Here is a 14,386-nt window from a genome sequence, read left to right as displayed (position 1 = left end):
ATTATCATGCAGGTGCAGGGAGGGGACCTAAAGAAGAGCTCCATAGATTATCTCCCCCCCCCCCCAAATGCAACCCGAATCATCAACAAAGTATCGACTCAAAAACATGCAGAAGAAAAAGAAAGGAATCAGTGTTGGGATGGTTGGAGCGGAAGGAGCCAAGCTGCCCAGAATGTCTCCTGTGAAGGCTGCGAAGAGCAGATAAGCAAGGCCCCAGAGGCAGGCGGCACAGGAAGAAGGGCAGCGTGAGGGGAGCTACAGATCTACCCACAGAAACCCAAGAGGAGGGCTTGCTAGCCAGAGACAGAGGGAGCTTGCTTGTCAAAGTCTGTGGAATGGCTGAGCCAGAGGCCCTGTTACCACCGTACTTCAGTGATGCTTGGTTTGGCTCCCTCACACAGCCTGTAAATCTGCCCGTAACAAGGGGAAAATTAGAGAAATTAATCTGGGCAAATAGAAAATTAAGGAGAACTGGAGACAGCCAGCTCCTGTAGAGAGCAGCCCTGGGGAGATGCAGAGGGTGCTGATCCTGAAATGAGTCCGAATGATCAGGAAAACCTAAGCAATGGTTGGAGGGTCTGGAAGGAACGGACAACTGGAAAGTCTCCCCACAAGTTACGAGGACTGGCACAGATGAACTTTGGAGATCTTGTTTCAGGGACCCAGAATAATAAGGCAGTTTCACCAGCAGCTCAGTGCAGGGATTCTCAAACCATGATCCCCTGATGGAGAAGGAGGGTGGGGAGTAATACCACAACTAGGAATTTGTTAGCTATGCAGATTCCAGGGCCTTATTCCCAACATACTGAATCAAACTGGGGAGTGGGGCCCAGCCAATCCGATCCGAAGGAAGCTCATGTTTGAGAACCACTGGCTTAGTGTAAGGGGCTGCCGATTGGTATAAAATGTTACCTGAGGTCTATTTTGTCTCCGGGAGAGGTAGCTCTCGTACCTCTTAAGGAAAACGAAGGTTTATGGGCTAGTTAGTGGTTCTTAACTACAAGGTTGCAGCAGCTGGCTTCAGTTGACTCCAAAATGGCCCTTTAAATAAATACAAAGCAAAGGACAAAGATTAAATTATATTAGCAGCCTAGGAGCAGAAGGGCCAGACTGCTTTAAAAAAACCAGCTAGAGATTTTATTAATATTTAAATTGCAGTGAAACCACAGCTGCAGCCTTTGACTCCAGTGTGGAGATATGCAAATGGGGCTTTCTAAAGAAAGGCAATTTCAGACAGCCCTCAAGGTAACAAGAACAAATAAAACAAATGATTTTGTAATTTATCTTTATTGACTGATGGAGAGCAAGGTGAACAGACAACCCTCACCTAGTGAGAGCCAGCCACCAGTGTGCTCTCACTCGGAGGGGAGAAGCGACAGCTGGCCTGGAGGGAGAAAGCAGGCAAGACCCGTCAAGGGGGATAGGAAAGACCCAAAGAGGACAAAGCAGAAGGAGGCAGATGGGAGAAGATGATTAAATTGAAAGGGAAGAAAAATGGAAACCCAGCCCTGGCTTCTGGGGACCATCTGATCTTGCCAGGTCTTGGGGGCAACGGCAATAATAATCATTAATGACTATCATTTGCCACATTCCTACGAAGTGCCATGCGCTATTTCCAACATACGAATGAGGAAAATGACACTTTGAGAGGTCAAGCAACTTGCCCCGGGTCACACAACAAAAGGAGGTGGCAAAGCCTTGATGCAGACATAGATTTGTGTGAGGCTAAACTGTTCAGGGAACCAGCCTTAGGAGTTGGTGAGTTACAATAAGGTTAATGATTGAGGGAAGACTATGAGCCCAGTTCTTGATAGCTTCTATATGTGTGGTTGTGGAAGGGAGGGGAGAAGAGATCCATTTCTGGCCTTCATATTGCTTACTATTCAATGGGTGAGGCAAGAAAGCCACAGAAAACCCTTGCAGAATTGGCCTTCTGGTTCAGAAGCCCCCTGGGGGCTGTGTGGCAGGACCTCCGGTTGAAGCATCTCAAGCTGACCCCTGGAGCTTGGGTAGGATTTGGCCTGGTGAAAAAGAAACCAGGAGATTGCAGAAGGCCTGGATAAGAACCCCCCCAGCTGGCAGAACTAGGACTAGGGGAAAGGAGCACACGATCCACAAAGAGGAGTTGGGAAAGTCTTCTGAGGATACATTTCCCTGACCCATGTGGTCTTCCTACACCATCCACCCCAAGCTGAAAGCCAACCTCTCCAGAACCTCACCTGCTGCTCCCTCTCAGGCACCCTGGCCACCAAACATGGGGACCCACAGGTTCCACCCACATTGTAACTTGACCTCGGTGAGTTCTGTTCTTCCATCTCCACAGGCCCAATCCTGTCCATCCCAGCTTTTCCACAGAACCTTCACCAGCCTTCCAGCCCAGAATCTCTCCTCCTACAGAATACTTCAGAAGTTTGCTTTATTTATGACACTTTCTTCCATCAGTAAGTTATTTGTGTGTATATTCTATTTTGTCCATTTGACTAGAAGGTCCTTAGAAGATTAGTATCACTTTATCTTTATTTGGAACCCAGCCCCCAGTATGTGGCAGATACTTGTTAGGCACCCAAAAAGTATATGCTGAATGAATGAATTAGCGGATGAATGAAGGGATCCATTGAGTGAAGGTCTTATCCAACTGCTGGTCCCCCACTCCCCCCCCCACTTGAGTCCCTGGAAAACTAGTCACATTCTGCCACTGGGAGTGTGAATTCCTTCAGTCCTTCCCACCCACTTTGCCAGCACCCCGATTTACTCCAAAAGCTGTAAGAGATCTAAGTGTCCGAGAATTACTTCCTCATCTCAGCCCACACCTATAGGTTCCCGCCTTGATTCTCTTTTGCCTGCCATGAAGCCTTCTCCTTTGTGATTAATCAAGCCAACACCCACACAGACGGAGGACATCAGTTTCCCCTCTCCATGTGTCCTCCAGCAAAGCCTCCTCCAGGCTGGATGCTCCAGACACAAACTGCTGCCGCCATCCCTGGAGAAGTAATTATGATGTTCATGATAATCTCTTTGTGACTTCAAAGCACTGGCACAACTAGTATTTCTTCCTCCTCACTAGTTCCCTGGGAGATGGCTAGGACAAAAATTGTTATTCCCACTTTATAGGTGATAAAACTGAGGTCCTTGTCAAAGGTCACCCAGTGAGTTGGTGGCAGAGCTGAAACTTACTAGCCTGGGACTCCCTATTCATTAGAACACAGACGAAAATGCCCTCATTATGTTGTCTGGGAGAAAGGAAGTGTGGACTTCTGTTGAGTGGGGACAAGGGCCAGAGAAGATGAAAGAAAGTTTGTGACCCTGTAAAGGTTTTTTTTCTCTGCAATGCTGCAGCAGTTGGCACTGGTTGATTCCAGAAGAGTTTTGTTTTGTTTTTTTAAAAACATTACCACATGTCCTAGATTAGGGAAGCAGCGGGTGGGGGGTAGGGGGAGAGTGAAGCTGAAGGTAACACAGACACACAGGTAAGCAGATGTTTGCCATCTTCTCTTGAAAATGACATAAAGCTAAAATGTAGTGCATATTAGCAAGGGAAACTCAAACTACAACTTATGGGAATCTTCCCAGCTGTTAGGCTATAGGTCTGTGCGATAAACCAAATGCCAGATAAGTAGAAAATCTTTCCTTGGTGAAGCCTGTCCCTGGAGCCTGTGGAGGGGTGGCCTCTCTTAGTGGCAGAGAGTCCCTGGGGGCTGTCTCAGGGCCCCTGTGTAGCTGCCGAGGTAAGAAACCTGCTGTGGGATCATTCCCAAGCCCACGGGGGCTATGAAAGCCATGGAAACCAGGATCTGTGCTGGACCTCCTCCGGTTCCTAACCAGATGCTGGAGGAATTAAGAAGAAGAAGAAAAAAAAAAAAATTCAAGAGACCATTTCCTAAAGATAAGGCTGCAGGGCTGTGCTGGGGAAAGTGGTGATGATCTTACCTATCACCACCAAAATCTCGATCTTCTCTGCTGGCTCCATCCTAAAGCCCAGGGCTTGTCCCCTTCACTCCCAGGCCGGCTCTGGGCTTTTCCCAGCCTTTAGCTCAGCACCAGCCTCTATTCCTCCTAGACTCTGCTGACTTCTCAACAGCTTTCCTGTGTCGCTGGAGGCTGGGGGCGCAGCGCCAGGCAGAGGGGCGTGACCCCCGAGCCCTGAGAGGCAGTGCTGTGCAACCTTGTGAGTGCACTAAATACCATGGAACTGTACACCTTCAAATGGTTCATCGTATGTCCTGTGAATCTCACCCCAGTTAACACAAACTGAGCCGCGCTAGATGCTCTTTGGGGTGGGGAGAGAAGCCTGGCCGCTGTGAGGGTTGAAGCTCCTTGCAGGGAGTGGCGGTGAGCACAATGGGAAGGCCAGTCTGGGCCTCCCCCTCCTTCTCCAGGACCAGATGGAAACTGGGGCTGGGGAGAAAGGTCCAACTGGGGCAGCGCAGGGGTCTGGGCAGAAGAGAGGCGCTCAGTGAAAGCCGGGAGGCTGCAGCCGCCGCTCATTTGCATCATAAGTGATTGCTTTTCCCTGCTCGTCCCTCATTAGGACACAATGGACAGTTGTTTGCTGGTGCGGCAGATCCATTTACCCAGGGAGAGAGGAGACAGAGCAAGAGTGACTGATGGGCTGTAGAGAGGGGGTAGGTGTGGAGGTAGCCACCTCCCCTCCCCTGCTCCCTCAGGCCTCTGGGAATCTCATGTTCTTACACATTGAGCAGGGACCTTAGAAAACAAGGCAACTCCCTCATCTTACAGATGAGGAGACTGAAGCAGTAAGAGGGGATGAGACTTCTGAGGTCGAGTTCCAGGCAGAACTGGGGGGTTTGAAATGTACGATCTAAATTCCAGCCTCTCATTTCAGGGTTCACTCCACCTGTCTGCAATACCTTCTCCATTCCTGGCCTGTGGTTCTGTGTCGCTGCAGTCTCTTTCCTCCTGGTCCAGGCCTTGGTTTCCTTCAGTTTCTCTCCTGTGTCTATTTCATCTCGTTCCTTCCCCCTATCTTTTCCTTCCGATTTCCAGGCAGCCAGGATAATGACTAAACTTCTAATTAACCCCTGCCCTAACAAGGGTGGGTCTGGCAGTAGAGGCAGCAATTTTGAAACCGCCTTGGTGTGTCTGTGTTTGGGAGATAGGTGGGGGGAGAACTGATATGTGTTGGGCCTTTTTTTTGTTTTGTTTTTTTTTAAGAGAGAGAGCATGAGTGGGGGAGAGGGGCAGAGGCAGTGAGAGAGAGAATCTCAAGCAGGCTCTACACTCAGCACGGAGCCTGACACGGGACTCAATCCCACAACCTGGGATCATGACCTGAGCTGAAATCAAGAATCAGACATTCAACCTACTGAGCCACCCGGGTGCCCTGTGTTGGGCCTATTGTAAGCCAGGCACTATGACAGACACTTGACATAGTTTATCTTATTTCATCTGTTCAATCTTGCAAGGTAGATATTCTTAGAGACAGAGTAAGAGAGGCTCGGAGAGGTTGGGAACACCCAGCTGGCAGATGGTAGCTGTCTAATTCCCATATCCCGGTTCTTCCACCCCACACCATGGCATAGGGGCTAAAGCGGGGTACGGGGCCCACTGATTCTGGGCTCATGGGAGGCACAACCTCTCTGAAAGAGGCCACTGCTTTTTTGCTCCCCCTAGGCTGCACCTGCCTTTCCCCACAACTATCTCTACCTTCTGGCTCCCACCTTCCTCTGCGCCCCTTCTGCATGGTGGTGAAGTCTCACAAATGCAAGTTTAGGCCCCTGGGGGTCTGGGGAGGCAGTAGATCAAGAGGGAGAAAACCCACAAACCTAGCCAGACCCTGGAGGTCTCCCTCCTGCTGACACCCCCTCCCAGTTCCCTGTTTGTCCCTCCCCTTTGTGGGTCAAACTTGCCAGCATCTGCGTCTGTCTCATTGTGCTCTGGGGGAAGGGGAGAGTTCGGGGGGTGAGTGGGTGTCTGTGTGCATGAACATAAGGCCTCCGGGTTCATTCTGACACTGAATGAAAAACTCACCAATTATTCGTCCAATCTCATTAATATGCAGACAGACATCTGTTATTTAGGAGTCAACAGCAGAAGCATTTTCTTGGGGGGAGGAGCACTTATGTACGTGCCCCTTGTTTCTTCGGCTGCTGGGGTGGGTAGCTGCTTGGGAATCACCACACCCGCCTGGACCTGGAGCCTCTCCTCCCTCTGACCCTCACCCCCACCCACGAGGAGAGGGAGTGGGGGATTTATTAGAGATGGAGGCAGACCTGGGAACTCAGCTGGAGGGGGGAAAGCGGGGAGAAGGGCTGCACTGTGTAGAAGGAACTCTTGTTGGCAGAGAGGGAAGTGGGGAATAGTGCAGAAGAGCTGAACCCCTTTCTTGGGGAGCCAAGTGTGGAGTAGGTGGAGACAGCTGTACCAGGATTGCCAGCCAGGGTCCTGGTGTCCCCTGGGAACCTCAGGGACATGACCCTTTTCCCCCAACCTCCCTCAGCCTGCAATGTACACTCAGTCTGAGTGTATCTGGGGTGAGGTCACCATGGCAACGTGGGGTTCTCACCCAGAGACTTCAGTTTATGGGGGAGTTCAGAAAAATGGGGGCCAAAGGACTTCAGCCTTTGGAGTCATTAAAGCTCTCTCTTGCCCTCAGGGTAGATGTGGGAGCATCTACCGAGACCTCCCCCTTCCTGTCTTTTGGCCTTCCTCCAGCCTTTGAATCCAGAGCATAAGAAACCCCCTTCAAGAGGCCTTTCCTGATTCCCTTGGGCCCGGATCAGAAGCAGTCAGGCCTGGATGTCTAAGCTGTAAGGAATAAAGGTTCACTTATAAAGGGTCGAACAGCTTTTCTGCATCCGTTCTCCTCTCCGAATCTTCCTCAACACAATGAGACAGATGCGGTGCTCAGCTCTTTTCCAGGTGTGCAAACTGAGGTCAGACAGGTGCAGAACCTCACCAAAGGTTCCCCAGGGAAGAAGTGGCAGAGCTGAGACCCAGGCCCTCTGCCTCCAAATCTCAAGCTCTTTCCGGGACTGTCCCTTCTGGGAAGGCTGGAGTCCCAGAGGGAGGACCCTCAGTCAGCTGAAGCATTTCAGGGGTTAGACCCAGTCCCTGCCCCTACCCCCCACCCCTTCCTTCTCCCTCCTCCCTCCTCCCTCCAGAGCAGGCTGATTGTGAGGTTAAGAAACACTGGCAGCATCTCAGCGTGATTAGTTGTTTATTTCATTAAATGATTAACGAGGCTACATTGTTTCCCAAACGGGTGTCTAATTTGTGGGGGAAACAGCTGCAGAGGAGGAAGCTGGGTCTGACTCCTGCATCTGGGGTGGGGGTGGGGGTAAAGTTCCCTCCCCAGCTTTCAGGGGCCTTTGAGGATCTAGAAACAGCCCCATTCCCTTCTCCCACCCATTGGGCTCCTCAGCCCAGTGGTACAGCCTCCTCCCAGGAAATAAAACGTCTGGCAACTCAGACCTGCAGAGGAGACCACAATCTGTTCCCGGCGGTATTGGAAGTGTATTAAACTTTGGGGGTTCCCCCCAATGATTTGTTTTCCTAATTATGTTTGCTTTAGGCGGATATTGAAATGCATTTGCATTCCCTGAGCATGGCAGGAGAGGGCAGTTGGGAGAAGAGAGAGGCCCAAACACTCAGCGCATTGGTGGCTATAGGCTTGAGTCTGCTTTGTATCAAACCGAAAAGGAGAAAAGAAGCCATGGCCAAAATCCCAAGTTGATGGTGTGGCAGGTCCCTGTGGGGGAGGGGTCAGTCCTCTGGGACCAGACTGAAAGCCACCTAGCTGGGCCCCAGCCCTCTCCAGCAGCCCCAATCCACGCCTCAGGGTGCTGGAGGAGGGTCCTGGAGTCAGCCCCTAACCTCAGTTCGGGTGCCCAGTACCCATGAAGCTGTCCCAGAATCGTTGAGATTAGCTGAGATGGACTGGGACAGGGTCCTGTAGGACAGGGAGGGAAAGGGGTGTCTGATGAGCCAGCAGTAGGTGGGATTTCCTTTCCTCTCAAGACTGGGCCCTGGCATAGGGAAGGAGAATCTGTTTTAAATGACACATCTCAGAGCCAAATCCCCCAGCCCCCATCACCTCATCCAGATACGCATCCATTCCAAAACCAAATCTGGTCACTTCATTCTCTGCTTGAAATCCCTGGTGCCTCCTCACATCCCCAGAATGAAGTTCTGGCTCCTTTGTGGGCCCTGAAGTGGCCTTGATCTACCTTCCCAGCCTTGTCTTCTGCCCTCCTCGCCATGGCAGCCCCAACCGTGCCACATTCCTTCTCATCTCCATGTGTCTGCACATGCTGTACCCTCTCTGCCCAGAGTGCCTTTCCTACCCCTTCCCTGCCTGGCAAACTGCTCTTCAACCCTCAGGACCTGGCTCAGAGGACTGGCTCCTGAAGTTGTACGGAGCTCCCACAGACAAGGTACTGTCACACCTGGGATACCTCTCATTGGGCTGGCCTCCAGAGCACAGAAACTGGTCCTTTCAGAATCCAAGCCAGTGTCTGGCACACAGTTGGTATTCAGTACATACTTACTGAATGAACGAGGGAAGGATGGGCTGTGAATTAGGGGGGAACCCAGCAGATGGGAGGATAAGGTTTGTGTGCCCTCCCAGAGTGTGTCTGGAAGGACTGGCTGGGGCTGGGGGGGAGGGGATGGCCAGGGATGGTTACTGGGGGAGAATGTCACCGAAAAGAGGCCAGTGGGACCAGAGCCAGGGAGGGAATACAGGACAATGTGAAACCAGACTCCCAAGAAAACAGACCAGTACTGTCTTTCCTGACAACAAGAGCTCTGGCCAGCCCCTCCACTGGCTTTCCCCCTCTGGGGGGGGGGGGGCGGGGGGCAGTGACCCTAACTCACGGCTGATGTTCCCTCCAAAATCATCAAGGAGCTCAGGATGGAAAGAAGGTGAGAGCCCCTGCCCTCACCTCCAAGGGACCCCAGAATCAAACCATTGTCTCCTTGAGTAATTTCACTGCACAGAAGGGTCAGCTTCTGTGCTGTGGAGGCTTTTGATACTCTCCCTACCCCGACAACTCCCAGGACACCAGCAGATTCAAGCTGGGGGATGGAGATGGTGTGCAAGGGGCCTGGACCACTTCAGCAGGACCCCTCCCACACAAGCAGGTGGCCCCAGCTGGGCTGAGGAATGAATTGCACATCAGTCCACTTAAAAACCCCTAATGGCCTTAGGATTGTCTGGCTCATTAACTGAGATGAATATTCCCAAGACCTCTCACTCCCCCACCTCTGGCTCCTAAAAGGACACTGCTAATCTGACCCAAGGCTTTTTCCTCTGCTCCAACTATGGGCATAGATAAGAAAGTTCTTCCTGAAGTCTAACTTTCCCTCCTGCTGCTAGAGATTGATAGATTGGGTTTTTAGAAAGCAACAAAACTAAAGCCACAGCTGTTTTCCATGGACATGGGCTTTATTTGGGGACAGTTGCAGGAAGGGATTGAGGGAGCTAGGACTGTGGGTAGAAGGGGGAAGGACTCAACTTGCTTTTTAATTTAGTGCATGTTGCCTGGAGGTTAGGATGAGTGAGAACAGCTGTGGAAGGGAAAGGAGAGGAAAAGGGAAGGTCACAGAATGGACAGTTTCCTTAGGAAAGGAAGCCAGGGCCAGGATATGGGTACTGGGGGTGTGGAGGGAAGGCACCCTTCATATACTAAGACTCAAACCAAAGTCACTACTTGATGCCAGCTTCCTCCACCCCTGCCCCCCAGCTCCCAGCCCAGCTCCCTGTCCTGCTAGCTTCCTCAGCTTCCTGTGGAGAGGAGGGGGATGAGGATGTGGGGATGGTGGCCCCTTCTGCCTTCAGCTCTCCTGACCAGGAGAATCCCTCACTTGGCCTGTCCTGAAGTCCCTGCCAGAGTCAGGAGGTCAGGAACCAGGTGCAGAGGGGAACAATTGAGCCCTTCGCCACTGCTCCTTACACTCGGCCCCGCCCCAGCCCCTCACATGAGATTGCAGCTCTTCGCTCTATCCTTGTGTATCTCGCTCTCGGTCCCGGTCCCCCGGTCCGGCCGGCCTGCCAGCTGAGCGGATCTCTGCAGTCCACGGCGTGAGTCAGTACGACGAAGCTGCCTATGGCCACGGCCAAGGGAGGCCACTGTGGCCACGTGGAAGACGTCCCTGACGCTGCGCTCAGAGGACCGGGAGGAGCACTCCACATAGGACACAGCCCCTACCTGCTTGGCCAACACGGTGCCCTGGAAGGATGGAGTGCATGGAGGAAGTTATGGGGCTTAGCCTGCAGCTCAGCAAGGGGCAAGGGAGGCTGAGGGCAGTGCGGGGTGGCGTGGCGGGAGGGGGGGGGTGGGAGGTCAAGGGATCAGGTCATAGGTCAGAAGCCAGTACAAGGGATGAGCCAAGCAGGGTGTTTTCAAATCAGAGATAGAGAGGGGCAGAGGTGAGAAGTCTAGGCTGGGACTAGGTCAGAGGTCAAGTGTCCCACCTGCTCATGTGTAACGGGGATAAGCCTCTGCTTGGACAGCTCCCTCAGTGTGGCCAGGTCCGTGCGCATGTCCAGTTTACAGCCAACCAGCACAACCTTGGCATTGGGACAAAACTCCTGAGTCTCCCCTTGCCACTATTTGGGGGAAGAAAACGGTTATGGAAGGGTAGGTACAGGCACACGGTGAACCCTGCTCCATGCCAGAACACCCTTCCTCACATCATGCAGAAACCATGCACCCCTCCATCTGGACACCCCCACGTGAGCAAGGAGGTAGGGATGGTGGCCTTTGGCTGAAAGTAGGATGCGGTGTAGGAGAAGGGGAGGGAGGAAAGGGCTGGGGAGGGGCTCTAGGGTCAGGGGCCCTGCTTCTACCTCAGTGGCCATGAAGGGTCTAGCAGTCTGAAACCTTCCCATCCCCGCCCCCTGTCCCAAATTTGTTCCTGGGAACAGACCAATCTGCCCTTCCTCCACCTGGAAACTAGGGCTGCTTTAGCTGACTTCTGTCCATTCAACGTGGGCTTTTCTCCTGGAAATAGAAGCCTCAAGAGGAGACCACAGGGCTCTTCTGAGCTCCCGGAGCAGCATTCCCATCCCCTCCATCTGGGGCTCCCACACCCAAGGAGATGGGAAGGATGGATAAGGAATCCCTTGAGTACTTCTCCTTGTTCTCCTCTATCTCCCCCTAGATGCTCGATCCAGCTCTGAGGACTGACTTCCAGGAAGAAAGGGTGGGGGGTGAGCGGTGGATGGGTGAGGAGGATGGGGAAAGAGGAGAGCTTCACACACTCTCTAGCTGATGACCATGCCCCAGGCATCACTCCCTCCTCCAGGCCATGTTGTGTCAGAACCTTGGTTTCTGGTCCCCCTCAGTGTAGCCATCCTGCTTCCCCAGGCTCCCACCTTCTTGAGGACACTGTCCAATGTTTCTGGTCGGCTAATGTCGAAGCAGATGAGCACAGCATCTGAATCAGGATAGGCCAGAGGCCGGACGTTATCATAGTAAGAAGAACCTGAGAGAAGACAGGGAGGGAGGGGACAGACAGGGTCCTGTGTGGGTGGGAGGCCTGGAAGGGAATGGGAGACCTTACCAATCCTGACCAGGGGACGCTAGGGGCAGAGGATGGAAGAGAGCAGGTATTGGAACCCATCAAGGAGTCTGGGTTTCTTCAAGGAGGGGCGTTGGCAGAGGGAGGTTAGATGGCAGAGAACAGCTCTCCACTTCCCTAGGGGTTTCTTTAGAAGTAATCATTCTTAATCTTTTCTGAGTCTTTGAGAAGCTCATGAAATCTCTCCACATTCTCAAAATTTTGCATGTGCTTTCTGAGCTTTGACTGACGTCTTCTACAGCCCTCCCCGGGGGAGCTGAGTAAAAATAAAAACCTCCTCCTTTTTTGGAGGAGGGGGAGGGGCAGGGGCAGAGCTCTCGCGCAGGCTTGGGACAGCTCAGATTTCTATACTTCTGTCTATAGAAGCAGCTCCTCATTCCCCGAAGAAATCCTAAATGCCTTTCCTAAACCCAGCCCTTCCTCCTAAGGAATCCATTCCTCACAACTTTCCCAGGTAGGCAGAATCCAGCTGAGAAGATCAGATACGGGGCTTTCTCCCTCCCTCAAGACAAGGTTTCTATGTGTCTCTGCAAACTCTACCTCAGTTTCTCTTGCTTTAAATAGGAAATTGATTTTCCTTCCTTCTAAAATTGGATGGATGGGCTGGGCATACCTGGAGCCTAAGGGTCTAGCCAAGGGATGGGTGAGGGTAGGGGCCTTGGAAGTCAGGGTGACCCCAGGGACTTGGCTACCTGAAGTGTCCCACATGTTGAGCTCAATGCGGCGCTTGTCGATCTCAAAGCTCGCGGTGTAGTTCTCAAACACGGTGGGGACATAACTCTGCAGACAGGGATGGGTCAAGATGAGATCCTCCAGTCTTCATCCCAGACAAATGCCCTCCTCACTCCCACACACCGTCCAGCCCGGCCCCTGGACACAAGTTGGTCTGGTGTTGGGCAAAGGGGAGATCCCGGGAGCGGCTGCCTCAGCGGAATGTGTGCTAGGCTCCCAGACCCTCTCCCGGTCCCTTCGGCCCCGAGTTCTTCCTCTCTCCAATGCCCAGGACCCCCGACATTACCCTAGCGTCCCCTCCTGGATCCTCTGGTTCTCCGAAGCCCCATTCATCTCTCCCTGCTCCCCAGTTCCTCCCACCCCAATCCTCTGCAGTCCTTCCAGAGTCCCCAGCGCCTCCCTTGGTCCGCGGTCCTCCGAGCCCCTCTTTCTCGACCCTGGTTACCCTGGCACCCATTTCCGTCCGTCCCTAGGGCCCTAGTCACCCACCCCCGCGGCCTCAGCGCCCTCCTCCCTAGACGCGGGTCCCTCACCCCGGGGTAGGCGTCCTTGGCGAACACCTGCAGCAGCGCCGTCTTGCCGCACTCCGCGTCCCCCACCACCACGATCTTGCAGCGGCCGCTCTGCCCCTCCATAGTCCCGGCTACGCGCCGGCCCCCTGCGCAGCCCCCCTCCGGGGCCCCGCTGCCGCCTCCCCCGCCGCTGCAGCTGCAGCCGCTCGGGCCGCCGACACCGGCATCTCGCGGGCCCGCGCCGAGCCCCCGCCCGGGGCCGCGGCCCCCCCCCTCTGCCCCGCCCCCAGCCCGACGGCCGCGCCTCCGGCCCCGCCTCCCGCCAGCGCAGCCGGAGGGGGCGGGGCCCACAGGAGCCGGGCGGGGCCCGGGGAATGCCAGGGCTGGGAGCCGGGTTCCAGCGCTCGGGTGTGATATGAGGGACCCCTGTGGGTTTGGGGCAGGGCGAGTCGGGCTTATTTGACTGTTTTGACTGCTTTGGCGATGGGCGCGGGGCAGAGTTTGAGCGAAGTTCTGAGGGGTAGGGTGAAAGCTGCAAACGCGCGAGGCTCGGGCCTTCTGCGTGCCCACGCGTGCACGCCGGTGTGCTAGTGCGGACACGCGCGGGGGCAGCCATCCACTTCCTGAACAGGAGGGGGGCGCGAGATGGTAGGAGAAGGAGGGAGTCTTTTTGGTTTGGTCTCAGCCCCCACCCCTCCACTCTCACGTCCCGGCAGGGAGTCTTGGGGATAGGAGGGTATGGACTCCAACACACCCACCCGGACAGTGGTGACATCATGGCTTCCAGTCCCCATGGCAACGACCGGCCTAGTCTGGGGCTGGGGTGGCTTAACGGAGGGCTTGGACTAGGAGGCAAGTGTGGACTTTCTCCAGCCTGGCTCAGGGTGGAAAGTTTTGGGGTAGCTGCGTCCTCTGGTGGATACTTCGGAGAGACAGAGATGGGGAGGAAGAGGAAAATAAAACTGCCCAGAATGACAGCCCTGCTGGAGCCAGAGACAAGCCCTAAAGTCATTTAAGGCTTGATCCAGAGTCTAATGATTACTACACAACTGTTTTTGCATTTGCATGGCATCTTTTACCTTTTAAAGGCGCTTTGTTTTACATCGGTTATACTTGATTTAATTTTATCTTTTAGAGCGAGCAAGATCACCATTTTACAGAAGGGAAAGTTGAGGCACAGAGCTTTAACAGTCGGATGGAAAGTTTTAAAGACTCGGTCTCCCTGCTCCAAGTTGCCACTGCAAGACCACACGAATGGGTTACATATGGGTAGAGTCAGAGCCTGAGGAACAACTTAGTTGGGTTCTAGTCCACAGGTGGCTGGCTCCCCAAATCTAATGTAAGCTGAGGTTTGGGGATCGTTCTTCAGATTGTCCTTTTACATATTGTTTAACTTGCGTAAGGTTTATGATGAATAAATAAGCAAATTAAGCAGCAGTCTGAATGACCTTAAGAATGCCCTCTCGAGTGTCTGTCTCCAGATGTTCCAGGTCTTCACTTTTCGCTCTCCTGCAACACCCGCGCTGTGGCCCTTTAAGTCGGAGCGCGAGGCCCCGCCCCCGGCCCGGCGCCCCTCCCCTCCCGCTCGGAGTCCACCG

General features: G+C 53.6%; 1 protein-coding gene across 1 annotated transcript; it reads right to left on the bottom strand.

The window, feature by feature from the left end:
* Positions 1-9,385: 9,385 nt before the first annotated feature.
* RND2 (Rho family GTPase 2) lies at positions 9,386-12,946 on the bottom strand. Its single transcript, XM_047093325.1, has 5 exons — positions 12,810-12,946; positions 12,237-12,324; positions 11,339-11,448; positions 10,436-10,570; positions 9,386-10,190 (listed from the first exon to the last, which is right to left on the bottom strand). Exons 1-5 carry the CDS (start codon positions 12,909-12,911, stop codon positions 9,936-9,938), a joined length of 690 nt encoding a protein of 229 aa, XP_046949281.1. The 5' UTR covers positions 12,912-12,946; the 3' UTR covers positions 9,386-9,935.
* Between the last annotated feature and the right edge of the window lie 1,440 nt (positions 12,947-14,386).

Source organism: Lynx rufus, unplaced genomic scaffold, assembly GCF_022079265.1.
Source record: "Lynx rufus isolate CCGP_SWC_20201006 ecotype Redwood Valley unplaced genomic scaffold, mLynRuf1.p SCAF_34, whole genome shotgun sequence".
Classification (NCBI taxonomy): Eukaryota; Metazoa; Chordata; class Mammalia; order Carnivora; family Felidae; genus Lynx; species Lynx rufus.
Note: the sequence above shows the minus strand (reverse complement) of the source record. Positions and strands in the feature narration are given on the sequence as shown.